Source organism: Eschrichtius robustus, chromosome 12 (assembly GCF_028021215.1).
Source record: "Eschrichtius robustus isolate mEscRob2 chromosome 12, mEscRob2.pri, whole genome shotgun sequence".
Classification (NCBI taxonomy): Eukaryota; Metazoa; Chordata; class Mammalia; order Artiodactyla; family Eschrichtiidae; genus Eschrichtius; species Eschrichtius robustus.
The window spans coordinates 79257836-79279477 of NC_090835.1; the positions used below are offsets into that span (position 1 = coordinate 79257836).

The 21642-nt window shown below is 43.4% G+C and overlaps 1 protein-coding gene across 8 annotated transcripts in view; it reads right to left on the reverse strand.

Annotated features, from left to right (window-relative positions):
* Nucleotides 1–6911: 6911 nt before the first annotated feature.
* ADGRF5 (adhesion G protein-coupled receptor F5) overlaps nt 6912–21642 on the reverse strand; it is a 109917-nt gene continuing 95186 nt past the window's right edge. For 7 of the 8 annotated variants that reach the window (XM_068558053.1, XM_068558054.1, XM_068558058.1 and 4 more), the window contains 8 exons: nt 20094–20246; nt 18117–18325; nt 15687–15866; nt 12723–14108; nt 11420–11461; nt 11274–11333; nt 10578–10662; nt 6912–8698 (listed from right to left, as the gene is read on the reverse strand). In XM_068558053.1, the coding sequence (XP_068414154.1) occupies nt 8619–8698; nt 10578–10662; nt 11274–11333; nt 11420–11461; nt 12723–14108; nt 15687–15866; nt 18117–18325; nt 20094–20246 (2195 nt within the window). In that variant the 3' untranslated portion in view covers nt 6912–8618. Of the gene's footprint in view, nt 8699–9328; nt 9396–10577; nt 10663–11273; nt 11334–11419; nt 11462–12722; nt 14109–15686; nt 15867–18116; nt 18326–20093; nt 20247–21642 lie in introns of all 8 variants that reach the window. The other variant, XM_068558056.1, reaches the window with a different exon arrangement.

The following is a 21642-nucleotide window of genomic DNA, read 5'->3' on the forward strand; positions in this document are numbered from 1 at the left end:
CAGCAGTCTGCCCAGGACTTGCCCAATCAGTTCCTGTTTCTTTTCATGCTGAGAAAAAGCCTTTTTTTTTTTTTTTTTTTTTTTTTCTGGACTCCTGGGTTTGTTCTATTTAGTTTCTAAGAGTCACCAGCATACTTCCTTTGGGACTTGGCTCCGCATTAAAAAATAAAAACCCTGGAGTGGGAACGGACTTGAGTAACCCCCATCCTTGGCCCATTCTTGCAGGGGGAACACTCATGACCTTTCAACTCTTCATCTCAAAGTTTACAGGTGAAACGGAAAGAATAGATGTCTAGATTATTATTCTAAAAGTAGACAAGATGCCTGTATGTAGACCACACACAGCCCACATGGGAAAATAGTATTCGGAGACCAATAACAGGGGTCTGGCACAGGGCGGGCTTTTGTAATCGTGCCCATCTTTTCTTCTTTCTTTTTCTGTCTGCTCCATATTCACTAAGAATAGAGTCATGAAAATTGTTTCCTCTCTAGAATGTGCCAGAGGATAAACTTAGACATCTGTCTACCCGGACATAAGGAAAGGTGGGGTGGTGAGGTTGGTAAATGGGAAGTAATCAGGGCCTTCATCGTCACCTCACTCCTTCAGTACCATGGATGGGGGTACTGGGGTGGGGGGGCTATGTCACAGGCCTGGCCCAGGGGGCAATTCCATTCTCTTCTCTTGGCCACCGCTTGACACCGGCAGAGATACGGGACGGTTTGCAATGAGCCTCCAGAGGGACAGGTGGCCTGTGAGCGACGCTGCTTCTCCGGGAAGGAAGGGTGCCTGAAGTCTGCCACGTGGGCGCATTTGAAACCGGGGAGACAGTGCTCAGAGCAGGCCTCCCCTGGGGACCCACACATCACAGGCTCTCCCACTTCCCCAGACTTTCATCCTCTGGGACCTGAGCTCTAAGGGCCCTGGAGTAGTCACAGCTGGAAGTTGAGCTCCAGGGGGTCCCCACCTGCAGGAGGGTTCTGAAGGCACCTGGGGTCGTGGGGCAGGCCTGGGCCTCTGATGGTCCTCCCTACACTGTTGGGCAACAGAGGCCCAATATATGCCCACTGGGCTGTGTGTGCCAGGGGCTGAGTCACGCCCGGGACTCCAGAAGAGGCACTGGACCCTTTTGGGAAGCGCAGAAGGTCAATGTAAAGGCATGTTTTGGGGCAACATTGTCCAAAGACTGCCAACCAGCATGTGTGCTTTGGGCCTCTTAAGAAAAATCATCTTGTCACATATAGGATTAGCTTGAAGGAAATCTTCAAAGTCAACCATTTGTTGAGTGCCATCTCACTCCCTCATGGGTACCGGATGAAGCGTGCCCTACCCATCCTAATTCAGGGCTCTCCTGATGACCCTCGACACCCAGGCTTAGAATGCCCCTGGCCTCTCACTAGGGTCATCAGAGCTTACTATCCCCTCCCCAAAGCTCCCCTGTGGTCAGCCTCTCTCTGTCTTTCAAAGAGATAATGGAAATAATCTATTATTTGCATGATACTTAGTTTCCAAAACATGTTCCTATAAACTATGGTTTTGGGGCCTGACAACAGCCTTGAGAGGTAATTAGAATGATCCCTATTTTTCAGATGAGCAAACCAAGGACCAGAGAACTTTAGTGAAAGGCCCAGGGGAGTGAGGAAAGGTGTCTTTCTGTTCCGGGAGCCGTGTTCTTTCTGCTACGCCACACCAATGAGACAGTAACTCGTCCTCCAAGAAAGAAGGCTGATGCGTATCTCCCGGCCTTTCCTCCTTTCTGGGAAAGACGCGAAGCTGCAATTTTCTGGGGCTGATACCCCGTGCTTGTCAGTAATCTCCAAGGACAGTTTATAACAGTGTGGCTTTCAGGCCAGCTTGGAGGGGCAGGAGTTATATGGAAGAGAAGTATTTGGGGCCTTACGGATTTATGCCCCCTACACCTCCCATATATGTAAGCATCTCTGCAAAGACCAGCCCGGATGATGTGGTACAGGCCTGTTTTAATTCATTTTCCTACCCTGCTGTTCATATAGAGAAAGGAAGCAGAATAGCAGAACGCATTTATCTCTGATTTATGCTTTAAATATGTGTTTCCCGGTGTAGTAGCTTCTAGATACATGTGGCTCCTTAGCCCTGGAAATGTGCTGGGTACTTGTGGTGTAAAACACACACTAGATTGTGAACACTTAGTATTTTTAAAAAAAGGAATGTAAAATATCTCATTAAGAAGTTTACATAAATTACATCTTGAAATGCTAAGATTTTAGATCTGTTGGGTTAAGTCAAATGTATTACTGCAATTCATTTTATCAACTTACTTTTTGTAAAGTGGCTCCTAAAAAATGCAAAATACACGTGACTTATCATTCTACCAGACCGTGCAGCCCTCCCAGCATTCCTGAATAGTTCAAAGACGGCTGCATTCCTTTTCACATAACGTATTCGTAGGAAGCATGCTTTTCTTCCTGTTTATATGAATAAACTTCATAAAGCCAGGGGGAAGGTTCTTCAATATACAAAACTAAACACCTTCCTTTCTAAATGATGTATACATTGTCTTACAAAGAAAAACATCAGGGCAGGGAATTCCCTGGCGGTCCAGTGGTTATGGCTGGACCATAACATGTTTCCAGTGCAGGGGGCACGGGTTCCATCCCTTGTCGGGGAACTAAGATCCTGCGTGCCGTGAGGTGCAGCCAAAAAATAAATGTAAAAATATCCACACGCACAAAAAAAAAAAAGAAAAGGAAAACATCAGGGCAAAAGAGCAGAAAATTCCAGACAGAGTGCTGTGACCCATGCAAGAATGTGATGGCAGGTTAACCCCATGAGAGATGGATGTGTCTCCTGAGGTATGAAAACTTTTCCAGTTCCACGGACGGGCCGCAGGTGGCAGCACTTCATTGGGGGTGGGGAACTTGAAGGATGAGAAGTGCCCAGCATAGGAGGAGCATTTTGACTTGGTTTTTAAGGAGTGAGAGGTCAGATGAACAAAAGCTTAGAGAACAGGCCAGCACCTGTGTGCTCAGATCTCTGCCCTGTTGGCCTAAATGTCAAATGTACATTAGACTGAGTACATTAGAGCTCCTGGGCTCACTCTACCTGCCACACCGGACGCGCACCACGTGGGGAAGGCTGTCTGCTACGGAGCTGTGTGCCTCTTTTCATCCGGACAAATCAAGCTTTCCCACGCGGCACTTCCTCTGAATTTCCACACAGTTGGAAGCCATCCCCTTGGGAAGGGTGACTTCTGTCACATTTGCATATTCAGCAGACAGAATAACGTTGACATATTTGCAGCACACAAGCCTTATTACTGATACCGCCAGAGAGACCCTTCTCAGTGTGATTACACTTATGGATAAATGAAAGTTTGCAGGTCACATATCTGCAGCTTAGGCCTCATACAGATTCTACAGAGCAGTGCTGGGTCCTTAACTTTTTTTTAATTAATTAATTTATTTTTGGCTGTGTTGGGTCTTCATTGCTGTGCTTGGGCTTTCTCTAGTTGTGGCGAGCGGGGGTTACTCTTTGTTGTGGTGCGTGGGCTTCTCACTGCGGTGGCTTCTTTTGTTGTGGAGCACGGGCTCTAGGCACGGAGGCTTCAGTAGTTGCGGCGTGTGGGCTCAGTAGTTGTGGCTCACGGGCTCTAGAGCACAGGCTCAGTAGTTGTGGCGCACAGCTTTAGTTACTCCGTGGCATGTGGGATCTTCCCGGACCAGGGCTCGAACCCATGTCGCCTGCATTGGCAGGCGGATTCTTAACTGCTGTGCCGCCAGGGAAATCCCTAACTTTGTTTTTTTAAACAATCTGAAGAAATAGCTTGTATCATTTTCTCCCCTGGACTGAGAGCAGGACCTGTGACTCTCATGAGATATCACTCCCATGAGGAGATTACATCACAGGGGAAAGGTGAAGGAATTTGGCAGATGTAATTAAGGTCCCTAATCACCTGGCTTTGAGTTAATCTCAAGGGAGATTATTGTGGGTGGGCCAGACCTAATCAGGTGAGTCCTTTAAAAGAGGGTCTGGAGATCAGAGACTGAAGAAGTCACAGAGATTCAAAGCAGCATAGAAGCTCTTCTGTTGACTTTGGAGAAGCAAACTGCCTTATTGGGAGAAGACCACGTGGCAGGGGATGGTCGGATGCCTCCAGGAGCTAAGGACCTCAGTCCTATTAACTACAAAGAATAAAATTCTGCCAAGCAATCACTGAGCTCGGAGGAGGACCCCAGCTTTCAGATGAGACCGCAGCCCTGGCCAACAACTTGAGTTCAGCCTGATGAGACCCTGAGCAGAGGACCAGGTTAAGCCATGCCCAGAAACTGCGGGATAACAAATGGGTGTGGTTTTCAGCTTCTAAGTTTGCAGTCATATGTTTCAAAGCAGTAGAAAACTAATACAGGAAATACAGGACCGTGTTGCAGAAATATCTATTGCTAACAGAACCCATGGGGCTCTGTTTCTGGCTGTCCATGAAAATTCCAACCAAGCCACATCTAAATGTCAGAACAGACATTTGTTTATTTGTTTCCCAGACAGTCAGGTCCTGAAAGCATTACTTCCAGGTCCCCTGTTTAAAGCCTCTTAAGCTTCTGGACTCCACATGCTGAGTGGGAGCGTGGATGGTGTGAGGAAAGACATCAGCTCTGCCAGCCAACTGAGCTCAGCTGTGAACTTCTGACACCCCTCACCTTCGCCCCCATACCTGGAGAATAGATGTGACCATTCACTGTAGAAGATGGAATTAAATTCTGGTGGACGTGGGGAAGCCTGAAACAACAGCAGTAGCCTATTCCAAGAGCACAGACAATTTATATAAAGAAAACTTCACTTGATCTTGTTAGATTTTTATTGTTATAAGCACAGAAAAGACACAGAGCTGTATGCTGGCATGCTATTAAGACATGACTGAAAATCCCAAGTCATAATTTAGAAACCTATAGCATCTCATTTCAAAGCTAACATCTTTGAAATGATGAGACACTATTTTCACTGACGTTCAAAAAATACATGAGAGAGACAGATCCACTGAAAGCACCTCCTTTATTTTGGACACTCAGGGAATCAGAGTACTGTTGGCCTGGGTTATTGACTTTCTCTTAGGGATGCAGAGCCCCATTTGACATCACCTTCACCTGCCACAAATAAAATGCATTCCACCTACATGGCATTTCTATGACCACACTTGTTTCCTTTTGTCTTCTCAAACGGTTGTGACTTTCTATTCCACTCGCCTCAGAATAACTCCTTCCCCCACCTCTGTTCTTGCTGGTTGCTATAATCTTTCTCATCTCCATGAAACTGTTTTTTTCAGTCTTGCAACCTCTCTGAGGGTCCCTAGATAAACCACAAAGGGCTATGGCTTCCCACGGTGTTTCTTAATTTCTGGCCTTAGCAATCTATATCCTGAAATCCCCATGGACCTGTATTTACCTCTTTCTCCAAGTAAACAATAAGGCATGGGGAGGAGAATGGCAGATACATGACTCATTCAAGAGATGATGTGTTACACTGGACTTAGAATATTATACTGGGCTTAGAATATTTCTGTAGTTTATATTCATTGCTCGTTGGTGAATGCTCCAACCTCACAACCTCTGAAGCATTAGTACAGATCCCTTTGCAAGAAACTGACTTAATAGAACATCCCTTAATGCAAGAAGGTTTTGGCCCATGGAACCGACTTTATACACTGAGAGATTTCAGGGACGTGGGGAAGTATTGCCCACTTTCCAAGTGAAGTTGACCCCATATCTCACTTCGTATCAAAACCAGAGCCCGTGTTCTCCCTTCCCTCGGAAATCTGCTGTGCAAAGCCTCGGAATTGTTGCTGATTGAGAACTGGTGACCTTGGGGCCAAGCACAGCTCCTGCTTTCATGTAATTTACAGATTCACGGACCACTCTTCTTTACAATTTTGAATTCTGTTGCTTATTTTAGGATCTTCTTGGCAAAGAGCAGTGGCTGAACTATGTGTCTTGCAGCTGAGCAGAAAACCAGCATTTATTGTATTTCTCCAATGTTTTGTTTGTATAGCTTTCCTGGAATTTGGATCCGGCGCTGTGACTAGAGAGGTGGGAGGTACATGCACACCTCTGTGTGTGTGTGTGTGTGTGTTGGGGGTAAGTGAACGCGCCCCCCCCCATGTTAATGAACGTGGACAGAGAGCCAGATCCATATCCTGGGGAGCCCTGCCGGAGGTTCCTGTCATTACAGAGGTCCCCTTCACAAAGTCAAACACAGTGATTCCCAAAGGATCCCTACAGAAGTGGGTGGAAGGTCAGTGTTTCTTGTCCCTTTGTGGTTTTGAACATGAGACCCACAGCCTCCAGTGTGCTGTGCTTTCCTTAGCCAATCACATCAAGGTGGCCATGCTAACATACTGTCTAACCCTGCCTCAGTCCTCACTGATAGAACCTCAGAAAGCAAATCAGCAAAGCCATTCTTTCCCTAATAGCTAAACCTAATTGAGTTGACCCTCCAACCTAACCTCTGGGTCTGTCTTCTAAGTACCAAACTCTGCCCAAAGTTGATCATTCCCTGAAAATTTTTAAGCCTGACAATCATTTCCTTTAGGGACTTTAAATAATGAACTATTCAGCTGGGATAATGATGTGACAATTTGCAGGCAAATGTGGGCGTAGATGTCTGCCTCATTTGTGAATATGTATGATGAAAAAAGAGTTCATTTCCTTGAAACATTAGGACTTCTGTCTCACCTCCCCCTCTCCATAAAGAAAAGAGAGATGAAAATAGAATTTAAAATTTAAAATAAACAGAAGAGATTTTAAAGAGTTAAAACATTTACAGAATACTCTTTCGAACCTCAATAAATAAATGGTTGCTGAATCTCGGACTCTTTTTGGCCTTTCTTCCTGGTGGTTGGACCCATTTAAATTTGTCCTTATGAAGACCACACAACCCACATTTTCAGAGAAGCCCCACATTTTTATTCTGTTTCACTGTCTCCCTGGGATCCGACTTTGATTTGGAATGTATGGTTGCTGTGGCTACAGTACATGGTTAACATTTTTTTTTTAATTAATTAATTTATTTTGGCTGCGTTGGGTCTTTGTTGCTGCACGTGGGCCTTCTCTAGTTGTGGCGAGCGGGGGCTACTCTTCGTTGCGGTGCGCAGGCTTCTCACTGCGGTGGCTTCTCTTGTTGCAGAGCATGAGCTCTAGGGCACGTGGGCTCAGTAGTTGTGGCACAGGGGCTTCATTGCTCCGCGGCATTACATGGTTAACTTTGATAAGGATGCTATTGTAATCTTTGCATTTTTATGAAATGCACACACACAAGCAAAATACACACATGCACATAATTCACAAACAATCTTCACCATCTGTTCATCAAGGTAAAGTGTCATCAGGAGCACAGACTAGCCGGTTGTAAAATTTCTTTCTAGAAGATTTCCAGGTGGTTGGAATAAACACAAATTAGACAGTAGAAAACTCTTAATGTATATTGGTCTAGGAACTTAGGAACTGAAAGAATTAATACATAGAGAGCTATACAACACACCCAGGGCCCCTAAATCCACAGTAACTACAATAATAATATACAATGCTGTAAGGTCATTAAAATCTATTCTATCATGCACAGAAAAGTACCTGGTTAAAGCTGTTAAATATATGACAGTTGAGGGGGATTCTGTATTTCAGTGCAATATATCACATTTGGAAATGAATGGATATAAAAAAATACATTTTTTGCTTTCAAAAAGTGGAACAAAGCAAAACATAAGGCTTTTCTGCTAAACTATAAAAGTGTAATCAGCAGTTGGTCTGCTGTGATCTAATAAAGCATGGTCATCACACTTTCTCTGTCTATTCATTCCACTTAGCTCCAGCCTTAACATACAGTAGCATATATGTATGTGTTTAGCATCAGGAGAATCATGTCTTCTTCTATGAATTTCTTGTAAATATTATCATCCACTTGAAAGCATCTTTGATATAATTTCCTCCCTAAGTTTTTCATTGCCTTTGTGTTTTTTGGTCCCTCTTAACTAAGGAAATACCAGGAAGATATTGAAGTTTCTCCACGGCTAATTTTCGATTTCCATTTTGGAGTCATTTTTGAATTTTCAGTGTTGCAGCACATGAGAAGCAATTGTATTAGGTCATTAACATGGAAATCTTAAAATGTGGTCCTTATGTTGTTCTTCTCTATTTTTTTTCTTTTCCTTCTAGTTTCCTCCATCCCTCCCTTCTTTCTTCCTTTCTTCTTGCCTTCCTTCCTTCCTTCCTAGAATTCACTGAAGTATTTCCTAGGTCCTAGCCTTTCACTTATTATTTTAATTAAAGCTTATCTTTGGGCCCAGGGTGTGAAAAGTAAAAATGTCTCTGAAATTCTATTTTACAATATAGACAGAGAAGTTGGCTTGAGTTTCACTTAAATACTATACACATTCGGTATCACACAAGGGGTGGGGGTAGGGCTGCAACATAAATGTAACAATTCCTTTTAGTCTGTATTTACAAAAGAAAGCCCCTTCCCTAATGAAAAAGTCTCTTCAGCATCTGCTCCCAGAAGCCTGCGGAGAAAACATTTTATCCATGGCTTGGAAAGGATCTCTTTTTCAGAGAACGTCCACTGTTCCCCAAGAGGTTCCATGGGCTGGATTTTCCTGTTCTTAGTTGAGCAATGAATAAGCACTGGATGTGTTTTCCAGGGATGAGCTGGTTATTTCCGGGGTGGAAACATTGTATGTTCCTGAAAAACAGAACAGCAGCTCAGGGGAAGGCCAAGTCTTCATGATTACTGGGGTGTGAACCTCTGCTAACCGCCCAGGGGGCGCTCTACTCCAGGAGCCAGGTAAGCTCAGGCCATGCCTGGATAGGAACACATGCCTGCCCTCCTCCCCAGACCCAGAAGTCCTGGAGAACAAACAAAGCTGTTCTCAAGCATGCGTGGCAGCCGACAAGACAAGCACTAACTATTTCACATCATACCAGCAGCCAGATTTCTACAAAAGACAGGGAGATTGCGACAGGGGCAGCCCTCGGCATGCCACCACATGCACTGGCCTGGGGGCATCCGTGGGAGGGAATATCCCTGGTCCTTTGGGTTGGTGTGACTTTGGGAAGTTCTTGGGAGGGGCCTGGGGGCTGAGCTGGGGAAAGGGAGAAAAGGAAAGAAAAGAGAAAATTACAGAAGAAAAGGCAGGACCAAAAAAGCAGCAGGAGTCAGAGAATGCCAACAAAAGTGCTGAGGATGGGTGTAGCAGGGCGGGTGGCCCGCGAACTACGGCACAGGCTCGTGTCAGCAGGGGGGTGGGGACTGAACACGGGGACGGTAGAGGCTGTGTGTTGGGCAGGGGAAGCCACACAGTGCCCACCCTACCATCAGATGGGCGGAGTGCCACGGCTAACAAGGTTTCCATCATTGCCTGGGGGGCCCTTTGTCGCTGCTGACAACACAAACCAAAGTTACAGTGATTATGGAACCCTCAAATAGGCCAACCTGGATCTGCATTAATGACCCTGAAAGGCTGAGTGGCAATGGCCGGGGCTCTCAGGCCCCGGGACCTCGGGAACAGGACCCCAACTCTTGATCTGACTGGTTCAGAAACAACGAACACATTTTATTGACCTTACATATTGCATAATTCTGATTCTGTGGAATCGTTTCATAGAGTTTTCACTGTTCTTGCTTTCATGCAAATGGTAAACATGATCCAGGGACAGTGCTGGCCAAAGGGAATCGTTCTAACATACCCTGGAGACTTGATCATTTCACAACAGGTCCAAGCAAAAGTGAAGGTCCTCCAGTTTCATGAGTAATGCATCAAAATGAAGCTCAAAACACCAAGTTCTCCAGAGTTTCAATAATTAATAGGCATTCTCAAAATTTGCTTTATATGAAAAGCCTTAGTCAGGAAGGCTTTTGATACATTTGATACATTTCTTCATTTGTGAGATTTGTTCAGTTTTGAGGAGCTGAAAGGAAGTCTGGTGCCTATTTTCCAAAGGGCAGGAGGTGGTGGTGACATGGGACAGGAGTTTCAGCTTGCCAGAATAGCTGAGACCCACTGCCCAAAGTCATTAACATTCTTTATCTTATGTCTACAAGGAGGAAATGTTCACTGCGCCATGCCCCTAATAGAACAGCTAACTTGGGTGATTCCGCATATGTATGCACAGTTTTATAAATGTCGATGTGTAAAAGAAGCACACTCCAAAAAAAGAAAAGGGAAAAAAAAGGGAAATGAAACTCACAGCATGGGATTCTATGGTAGGATTCTCTAAATATATTCTTCGCTGCACTGTAACGCAAAAACATGACCTACCTATTCTTATATAACAGGAATAGAAGAGAACTCCGTGTTTGACCAGGCCAGTAATTTACAGTTCCCAGTTTTATGGTGGATACAGTTTTTATGGAGAACTCTCCACAGGTTGAAGGCAATTGCCCTCTGTACCAACCTCTTGGTTGTTTGGGAAAATATAAGCAAGTATTTAACCTCTGCCCCAAATAAGGCCATTATGGGTCAATGCCATGAAATGGGCAGTGGGACGGTAGGGGTGTGAGATTCCCCCCAGGGCAAATATGTTTAGGTCAACCCAGGAAACATCTAGAGGTCAGCACGTACCTGTTTTACCAAACAAATTGTTAAATCTTCTTGATATTGGAGAACTCATAGAAAATACAGGAGTAGATGAACCTAGGGATGTTGACTAGAAAATAAAAAAAGAATTACAAAGCAAACGTGTTAGACCAAGGCCCAGTTTTGATCTGTAGGATGATTCGTTTGCTGCCTGCTAGTGGTCGCTGACAGCATCTTTCATCTCACTTTAAGGAGAGAGCCTGGATGAGCATGAATTTCTATTTCAGACAAATTAAGCAGGGGAGCCACCTTTTGAAACACTGTAATATCACCACCAGTATTAGGGAAATAGCTTCCAAATACATTTTTTACTGTTTGATAGGGTTTATTATCTTCTGACATGTGAAAACAAATATATTTAAGTGCAATAGTTATTTTCCAAGATGAACTACAGATAATTCTATTCATCATTATTCTTCAAATTTTGTTCTTTATGGCCTTGAGTTTCCCCAGAAGAGTGCTTCTCATTGAAATTTGGTTTTAACCTCCAGTTGATATTATCTGTGCTATTTGTAACCTCTATTTAAAGATGTGGGGACAGCATCTTAATGCTAGTTCCGTTCCATGACTATGTTTAATAGGCAGAATCAGGTAAGAAGCAAACACAGTGGAATAATCTATGTTATAATTGGTAGTGGAGAGAGAGGGGTTTGTGAAAGTCTCTACAAAGGAAGTATTTACCTTTGAGTGCTGTGAAGACCATCTCGACAGTGAAAACTTATTCAGCAAGGCTTCCTGTACCTGCATCATTTAAAAGAAGCCATTGTCAACTCAACATGTCACTGCAATTTAGACTTTTCTAGGATCATGACTGTCACTGTTCTTACCTTCTGATCCCAGAGGCATCCAAAGAGTAAAATGAATAATCCCTGAAAAAAGAATTGGGAAGAAGTGCATTTTAACCATATTAATTATATTAATCATATTCTAGTCTAGCAAAATAGGAAGTATTGTTCACCTGCCATAGAGTTTGTACTACCACTTTCCACATCTGCATTTATGGCCCAGTAGATGACAATGATGTAGTAGGTCCACACCAAGAAGGGACCTTTGATGTTATAATGTCATAAGGATACTTTCAATTTCCCTATTTCCACCCAATTGAGCACTGGAGATCCTGCTGGTTATGTTATTAAACATACGTCTTATGTCTACAGTAGCCCTCATGTAGTTGTGATGAGAACATAGGGCATGAGGTGGAATAATCAGTCCCTTCTAGTCAAGGCATATTATAAACATCATTAGACATGAGCCTTAGAGTTTGGAGCTGTGGACCCAGTAGCAGAAGTTAGGATTTGCATGGTCTTGGCATTAGCATCTAGGGCAATGTCTTGACATCACCTCCAGATGCCCTGGATCCTCACCAGCTCATGGGGACCTAGGTCTACCACTGATCTACTGGTCGAATCAGAATTAATCATCCCCTTCCTTGTGCTCCAAAGGCTTGTTGTCTGTACCTCTGCTAAAGCCCTCCTAACAATGTGGCTTGTATTATAGTTACGTGCGGCTGGAGAGCAAAGAGAATGTCTTTCATTTTCACATAAAGGAGCAAAATGTCTACCTTACATAGAGCATTCATTCTTTCATCCTTCAGAAGAATGTTTCCTGAGAACCCATTATGTGGTACAGAGCATTAATTTCATTTGCCAAATGGTTACCGAGCACCTAGGCTGTGCCAAGGTCTTTGCAGGCACTAGGAATGTACTGATAAATAAGACAGATGCTGCCCTTGACCTCACCAAGGCAGAGCTCATTTAATGCTTGTGGAAATTAACTGGAGAGATTGTTTGGTTTAATGGTGGTATTTTCATTTAGGAGATAATAAACGGCATCAAGATAATGTTAGATAAATAGCAAAATCCAGTGTAGGGAAGGGACTTTCCTCCTATTTGCATTATCAGGGCATTTAGAAGAGAGGTGCATATGCGACTAAGTTATAATGCAGGCGATAAGAGGCATGAGGTTCCATGGGAGCAGAGGAATGTGCCCTTTCTATTTCATTGAGTTCTTGTCATTACCGTTCTTTAGGGCTAGGCCCTCCTATGAACAAAAGTCCTTCCCCGTTCCTACCCCTGTTTGTGTTTCTATCATTATAGATCCTTCCTGAGAGCGCTGCCCTGCAGAACGTACCTGGAAGGCATTGAGGAGGGTAAATACAATATGGAACACAGCATTGCTCCCCTGGAACACGGTGGCGAGACCAAAACCCCAGGTGAGCCCCAAGAGTGGTGTGAGGACCCCAATGCTCTTGGTGATCTGGAACAGGCTGCTTTTTTCCTGCTTGCTTGGCTTGTCCCCGATGGAAGGTCTCAGGATCTTGGTGATGACCACGACCGTGATGGTCACGTTGACCACCACGATGATCAGTGCTGGGATAACGAAGGCCAGCAGGGCCTTAGTATCCTCCCAGTTGAGCCAACAGGCATTTTTCCTCGTGTAGACCTCCCGGGGCTGGGTGGCCCCCACCGTGATGACGGAGATGACCAGAGGGCAACCGTAGCCGAGAGAAAATGCAATAGCCTTCTGAATGGACTTGCTCGTGTCATGCAGGATGAAAACCAAGCGGTAGAAGAGCATGAGGCCCAGAGTCAGCATCCAGAAGAAGACGCTGAGGTAGGAGAAGTGGACGAAGAAGGTGGCGGCCACACAGGCCGTCTGGTTGAGTGGGTAGCGGTAGTTGTGGATGGCGGCGGCCACGATGAACCAGACGTCGGCGACCAGAAGGGAGGCGGCAATGTTCACGATGCAGATGTGGCGCATGGAGGAAGTCCGGTTCTTGGTGACCGATTTCCACACCACGGCTTCCACAGCGAGGCAGGCTGCCAAGCTCAAGATGGAAAAGCACAGCCCGATGTAGGAAATGATATCCAGTAGTATTTTCAGGAGAGAATCAGGGTCTGGGGAATCAGGGGACATGAGGATGGAGAATGATGTGAGGTGGTCACAGCTGCAGGACACACTGTCCTCGGTGACTTCTTTAACATAACACCCACTGCTGTCCCACCCCCCTGTGTGGTTGGCAAGGTTGAAGTTCCAGAAGACACACCTCGGTACCCCGCCCGAAGGGTTGTTGTTTTTGAAAGTCATCGAAATCCTGAATGGCGTGGTTATATTCTGGCTGACAATGGTTGTCATCACTAAGCTGTTTGCAAAAGTCTTTCCTGGAACATCCTGGGCCAGGATGGTTTTGAGAGTTGGGAAAGCCACGGTGACGATAAATGAATCTGGTTGCAGGTGTTCCAGCTGGCATTCATTAATGGTCACATTGCCCCAGAGGTCAGAGTCTAAGAAAACAAAGCTCTTTGTATAGGATTTGGGGTGGCCAGATTTTATGATCATGCTCTTCATCTGAACATTAGGTTGGGAGATGGTGCTATCTTCTGACTGTAAGGCTCGGGAAAATCTTTCCACTGAATGCAGTAACTGTGAGCTCTGATTGGTCTTTTGCTGTTGTGACGTCATCCAGGTATTCAAAATGGGTTTGCCGAGGATGACGTTGACCGTGGAGAGGACGTGCTGTAATTGACAAGGCATGGGATCAAACCAACCGAATGTTTTCAATCATAAGAGAGAAAAAAGAGAACATCTCCCTGGAAACTGGTTAAGTGGGTACAGGGAAGAAGAAAAGAGAAGAGAAAAATGCAGCATCACAGGCTGTGGAATACTGTGATCCACCTTCTTATGGAGGGAATTAGCAGGGGATGGGTCCTCACAACTGCGAGACTTACTAAACATTTAGCAGTCGTGACGGTGAGAACTACCCCCACCTCTCACTAAGGTCGACTCAGCAGGCTGACAGAGATATTTATTAATTGTTTTATTTTATTTTAAATCTCAAGCCTGTAAAGGCTTTTGGGTGGGTGGTATCTCACCAGCAAGGGTGAGGTAGTCTCAGAAGACCCTCTCAAATGCTGAGCATCAAGTAAGCCATGGGAGTGTTGTTAAAGGCATCTTTCTTTTTAGCTCAACATTTTGATTCTCTCTCCCATAAACTTGGAATTGTCATTTGTGGCTTCTCTCCATGGAGAGAAGTGGCTTTTTCTCTCTGTCCTTCTTTGCCTTGTTCTGTTCTCTGAAATGACGAACGCTGCAGTTAGTTGAATGGTGGCCCTTATTTGGAGAAAACCTTATTTGGAGAAAGGGTCTTTGTAGATGTAATTAAGGATCTTGAGAGAAAAATCAACCTGGATTACCTAAATGGGCCCTAAATCCAAGTATCTTGATAAGAGACAGAAGAGGAGAAGGTAAATGGAGAAGAAGAGAAGGTCATGTGAAGACAAAGTCAGAGGTTAGAATGAGGCAATTTGTTACAGCAGCCCTAGGAAATCTGTATAAGCTCCTTGGACTCCTGGTACCCAAGCTGCTTGCCAGTTACCTCTGGTTGGGTTTGGCCAATGAGAAGCATCGGCAGGAGATGAGAGGGTGAGCGAAGAAAGAAGCTGAGATATATTTTTCCTGCTACCCACTGCGCCTTCATTTCACTCTCAGCACACCTTTGGTGATAGTTACCTACTTCCAATACTGTAACTCCTGCTCAGTGATCCCTCCTCCAAGGCTATGGGTGCACTATTTCCTCTCCTTTCTGTATTAGTCCTGTATTATTAGGGTAGTAAGGGCTTCTAAATGTAGCTCGTCTCTGGGTGCCTGACACCTTATTTTTTTTTTAATTCCTGGTTTTACCTCCGTAAGTATCCCTTCATTAAATTCTCTTCAGTTGAACTCTGGTGGGTGAATTCTCTTTCCTCTCAGAACGCTGATTGCTTCAAAGATCATGTTTTGTGAGAGACCATTGAGAATCCCACCTCGTACATATTCTGAAAACCTTTCATTCCTAGTTTTCTTAGAAAGCAGGTAAGACTTCATTCTCTTTTAATGAAGAAACTAAAACAGACCTTCTCTAAAGAAATCTTCTTAGGATCCCAAAATGTACACTGAAAATATTCACTGATATGCTAAAAGCCAGAGCTGGCAAAGCGTTGCTCGGGAAAAGACAGAGAAGAAGTTGCAATGGAGAGAAGTTATGTTTCTTGACCCCAAGTCCTGAGGGATGAAAAGACAAGACCCCAAACTCCTGCAAGGCTTAAGCAAACTCACCATCATCATTTCTGAATTCACTTGGGTTGGAACTGTTGAGAGCAAATCAAGGATGTTAATAATGGCTCCCAGGCTCCCAGGAAATGAGTTGACTTCAAGTTTCACCTGGTTTGTGCTAATGGAAAGATTCTTTAGGTATGAAGGGAGCTTCGCATCCTGAGAGGGGCTCTTCATCAAAGCCTAGTAAAACAAAAGCCGACACAGACAGACAAAAACCAAAAAACTTGCCCATCAGTCATCAAATACTGCTGATACATCCATGACAAAAATCTCTCACATCTGAGTTTCCTTTTTGATTCCTCCATTCTCATAAGTATATCCCATAAGGTAATGTACTTATCTCTTAAACTGTGCTTGCTCTTCAGAATGGAATATTACATGAGACCTCACACACAGAAGGGGAACAGTAGAGTATATGTCAACCTGATGACTAGTTAAAAAGAAAAAGGAAGGGAAGTAGATATGATTGCTAGAGAACTAGATTAAAGTTGCATAAAATTGTCACTTGATTGTCTGGATGAAAGCACGTTTGCCACTCTGCTTTTTCTCATCACTTACCTCGCTGACCATGAGAGTGGTTTCTATCCCAAATTTCCTGGGATGGTTCTGGTTTATATCTGATGTCCCAGTGTAATTATAAACAGTGCCCTCTTTTATTTTCAAAAATGATACAAGTGAACTTATATACAAAACAGAAATAGACCCATATACATAGAAATCAAACTTAAGGTTACCAAAGGGGAAAGGGGGGGAGGGACAATTAGACCAACAAGGACCTACTGTATAGCACAGGGAACTATACTCAATATTCTGTAATAACCTATAAGGGAAAAGAATCTGAAATATTCTTTTTTAGATTCTTTTCCCTAACACAACATTGTAAATTAACTATACTTCAGTAAAACAAACGCACACACACACAAACAAAAAAACCAAAAAGCAAAAAGTATCCTGGTTTGGATGATAAACTATGTGGTCACCTTATCTATAATGATCACATTTGTGTTTTCTAACTATCTGACTCCTCAATATAATTAAAGAATGAACTAAAAGTTGGTCTTCTCCATAAAGAACTTTGATGAGTGTTCTAACCCAGGGGAGTTTCTTCCTCTGAATGCAGAAGTATTTGTTTTACTTAACAGAACTTACATTTGTGACATCTCTACCAGTGTCATCCTGTGTTTTAATTTCAATCTCGCTCCCATTAAATGATAAGCTCCTTAACAATGGGAACCATGTGTTGCATTTCTTTATATCCTTCTCATATCCCATAACCCCTAACATAGTCATTTAACTTCGTATGTAGTAGGTATTCAATAACATATGTTGAATGGATAAATTAGACGGAGCATGACAGGTCAGCATGCCCCCTTTCCATTGAAAGGGTATGTAGTATCTAGAATTGGGACCAGGGCCCAATGTTGAGTTCAAATTATAATTTCTATCTTCCTCAATTGGGATAGTTTATATTCCCGATGCTTTACCCATCAAGGTCTAACTCAGATGCCAAGTTTTTCAAGCAGGACTTCCTGATTATCCTAGCCCAAATTAATACATATATAACATCTACATTCCGTATCCAATCAGAGGTCAAGTTCTGATTTGGCCTCTTTACCCTGATAGCACCTATAATAATGCTTTATACATAGTCGGTATTTTAACGAGTTTGATGTAAGACAAGAGATAATTAGATAAAATGCAAACCAATATCACCCTTTTTTCTCAGTCCTTCTTCCCAGGATGCGAGGATTTGGAGCTAACCAGATGTTAGCTCCAAATATAGCTCATGGTCTGAAGATGTTACCCCACTAATTGCCTCATTTATTGTAACTCATGGAATTTTAGGAGTCTCGACCTTTCAGCAACTTAAGTATGAGAGGTAATTTATATTTATTCTGATGAAGTGAAACATGTTTTTCCTACCACATGGCAGTAACCTCTATTCTAGGTAAGAGAGGTCAGCTAGGCCCTTCTATAACTATAGTTTACCTCTAAGGATTAAGGAAATCTCAGACTTGTAAAAACATAAAGCCCAAACTATTTTTTTTGACTGCTGAACCTTACTTTTTGTGTTGCTCCCCTTTCTGAAAAGATTAGCGCTATTAGCGTGATATAAAAATTCTTCAAAGGAGAGCAGTTAGAGGGGATAACACGACTTCCATCTTGGCGGTAATGGAAACAAGGCATTAAGAAGTCAAGGTGAAGCTGTACAGCTGGTCCTAGGGCAGAACACGTATTTCGCTGCCTCCATATTTGGATTCAAGCAAAATATTCAGCATTTCTAGGGTTGCATCTTCTTTGGAATTAAATAAGTATAGCTTTGAGAGCAACACGAAGCAGCTCAAAGCCCATTTTCCTAAGTGCTGAGAAATAGGATCAGCTTGACACATCTCCCCACCAAGAGTTCAGAGTCAAGGGTTTAAGAATCACCTCAGCCAGCTGGAGCAGAGTATTTATTGGGGCGGAGATGCAGTTGTTTTTCTTGACCTTCCACTGGGAGCCCACACATCTGTAAGTTATGATCCCTCCAATGGGACTCCCAGGGATTCTGGGAACATTCGAGAACTGGCAAAGCTTCTGGATGACTTTTCCGGGTTCCCCAACACCTATGATAGGATCTTGGCATGTGACGTTCTCCCCTGCATTGGAAAAATGGACATAAAAAGGACAATTGAAAAGAGGAGAAAAGATAGTGGAAATAGGGTCAGGCTTAGGTAGAGTTTTGATCTTTGAACTCATCTCCTTTTTTCCTTTTAGTGACCTTTTCGGAGTTGCCCAGTTTCTTTATTTTGCCCCTGATTTTCTAAAGCCCCTTAGCGCTTTCCATGCAAATCTGATTCTAATCTGCGCTGGCTTTTTCTAACAGAATTTATTTCCTCAATGCCTCATTCCCACCTCTGACCTCCAGGAATCTTCTCTCTGATGTCTGTAAAATCTAAGCCATGGAAAATAATGAGAGCTTGATGTGTACTCATCAAGATAAAAGATAGGCAGGTTAACAAGGGTCTTAGGGACATAATGACTTAATCCAAGGGATTCTCAACTCTGGTGTATTAGAATCTCCAGAGGAGCTTGGAAAATACCAATGTCCAGGCTCACTCCAGCCCAAGTAGATCAAAACCTCTTGGGCTGGAATCAGGCATCAGCAGTTTTTTAAGCTTCCCCGGTGATTCTAGGGTGCAGCCAAGTTTGAGAAGCACCACCTTAATCCAAGGATATAATTAGTGGTAGGAATTCCAGGCACCCATGACCTGAATATTCTGGGCAATATTCCTAGGCATTTATTCCTTCTGGTTTCCCTTAAGGAAGACTTTTCTTTACCTCTACTCAAGACAGACTTGAATGGGAAAATGGCATTTATTGCAGAATCTCTAGTCTCCAGGGGACCCTGACTCTCTGATGAGCAGACCCCCTTCTCATCATCTTTTAAATTTAGCATGAATTGAGTTCTCAGCGATTGTGTAAAATCTTAGAATACCTAAGTAACATTCTATCAGGAAAAAGAAGAGGAATCAGACTTGGTATGAAGAAAGAAGAGCAGAACAAAGGTAAGTGAGTAAAACATGATGATGCCTAGGCTAAGATGGGGGGACAGTGGAGACATGACCTTGGCGGCCCCCTGGAAGAGGTGTGCTTGGTGGGGTCCAGAGGACCGTGACTCAGAGAGATAGGGAGCTCTAAATTGCTTCCTACTTTGTTGTCTAGGGCTCAGATACCAACAGATGTGAGAAGGACCTCAAATCCCTCAGTAAACTCAAACATGCTTGGTAATGGAGCCATGGATCCTACAGACATCACGGGTTCTATTAGAGAGAAGATTTCTGGGGGGAGGGGATTGCTTATGATGCAAGCCCAGGAGCATCCTTTACCCACTTGCCCCTCTGTTGCTACTGAGGAGAGCTCTTCGGTATGGGTTATTACAGAGATGGCTCCACAAATCACGACCTTTTACCTTGAAAACAGTATTTAGGGGGATATTGGCTCAGTGATGACAAAGGATGGGAAAGACAGTTTCTGATTGTTTTTACGTGACTCTTTTTACACAGTTTCTGATCCTTTTTACGTACGGAAATATGGCTTCATCTGCAAGGCTTTCTTGATCAATTTCTCCCCACCTAATCACTAGCAGAGTTAAACCGGGCAGCCTCTTCTAGCCACCCACAACTGTCTCGAGTTTAGAATCTACCACATTATATGTGATAACATTTTTAAATCACATTTATCTCTCCCCTAGGCTTGAGGCCAAGAAACATAGCTTATTGCTTTTCAAAGCCCCATGCTTAGCTCAAGGCTTGCTACATGAAAGTGATTAACATATATCTATTGATGGATGAATGAGGGAGTGAATGAATACATGAATCCCTGCTCGTGACTATAACATTTTAAAATAATTTAAAATGCTCTCACCAGGAACCAGATTAAGCTTCATAGATGGGCTCCGGACTGAATTATTAGCGGTATTGGTAATGTGACAAAACACATCCATATTTTCTGGACAGGAAATTGAGTTTGCCACGAAATGGTGTTTGTAGCACACTTGCTTTCCATTAACTTCTTTTGCTAAGGTACAATGAAAGAATGAAGTCAAAGCATTAGTATTCAAAGCACAAATTTTGTTAAAATCATCCAATGTGGATAAACTTGTCCAAACTTTTCCCAAGAATGTGCCACATTCATTTTAATGTGGTTTTCAAAATGCCTCTAGCCTAGAAGTAAGTAAGCCCACATTGGCATGTGTGCTAGCCAAAACCTTACCTCCACCATTCATGGCTCCAAATCTGTGCCCACACAGTTCTGGACAATCAGAATGCTTTCTCAACCTCCCTCTACCTAGCGAAATCCCATCATGTTCTGTGCCTTTATCCTATCCTGCTTTTGCCGCATAGGTTTAGAGGTCATCTTTTTACAGATCTGTCTCCTCCACCAGACCCTAAGTTCTTGGAGAGAAGATACCTGGTCTTATTTATCTTTGCATCTTCCAGTGCCTAGCTCAGTATTTGACACAAAGAAAGCAGTGAATGCATGCGTGTTGGACAAGAATGTTAAAACGCTTAAATAGCTCGGTACCCAGATTGATTTCATATCCCCCCTACCATGCAGCCTTCTCTAAATTGTCCTGTCTTTATGGGATCCCCATTTTTCTGAACTTCCATTGTTCTTTCTATCTGTAGTGTTCATTTTGTATATTTAATGTTCTATGTATTGTCTTTTACAACATATGCCCTTCTAGATATTGATATATATGCCCCACTTCTTTCATCTCCTTTTCATTGCCTACTGTTATGTTTTGTATTAAGCATAGGTCCCAAAGAACAGTCCTTGAAAGTATGAATGAGCTTATAAATCCCTCGTGAAGGTGTCCATGCATTACGATTTGCGGTTGTGAGTTCATATTTGGTTGACCTTAATCTACAGGAATCCTGAGGGATCTGGATGGAGGGTACATTCTACCAGAGAGGATTTAAATTTTTTGCCCAGGTACCACTGAGTGCTACCAACGGGCTACTTTAAGTTGATTACTCCTCAGCTTGGAGTTATTGGACCACATAGGTAGTATAAATTCAAGCCCCAAACCTGAATGAAGGCAGGACAGTTATACGTCTCAGGGGAAATTTTTGCCCACCCAGCACTGAGGCCAAGCTCTTAACTCTGGCAGATGAATTTTGTTTTTCTAGCTTCTTCTTTTACTGAGCATGTCATTATCTGAGGGTCCTGACATTGTGCTGATGGGGTGGGTTGCCTTAGTTACTGCGCTGGGAGCAAGCCCTTTTCTTTCATACACTTCAGACCCTTAAAATTCAAATTCAGGATTCTGAGGTTTCTGATATTGGCAGATGCCCTCAGGGAAACTCCAGCATTAGCTAAAGCATCTCCTCTATTTTTCTTTTCTTCTATGTTTTTGACCCTTGGTTATTTCTCTTACTCTCTTGCCTGCTCAGCTGTGCATTTAAAAGGA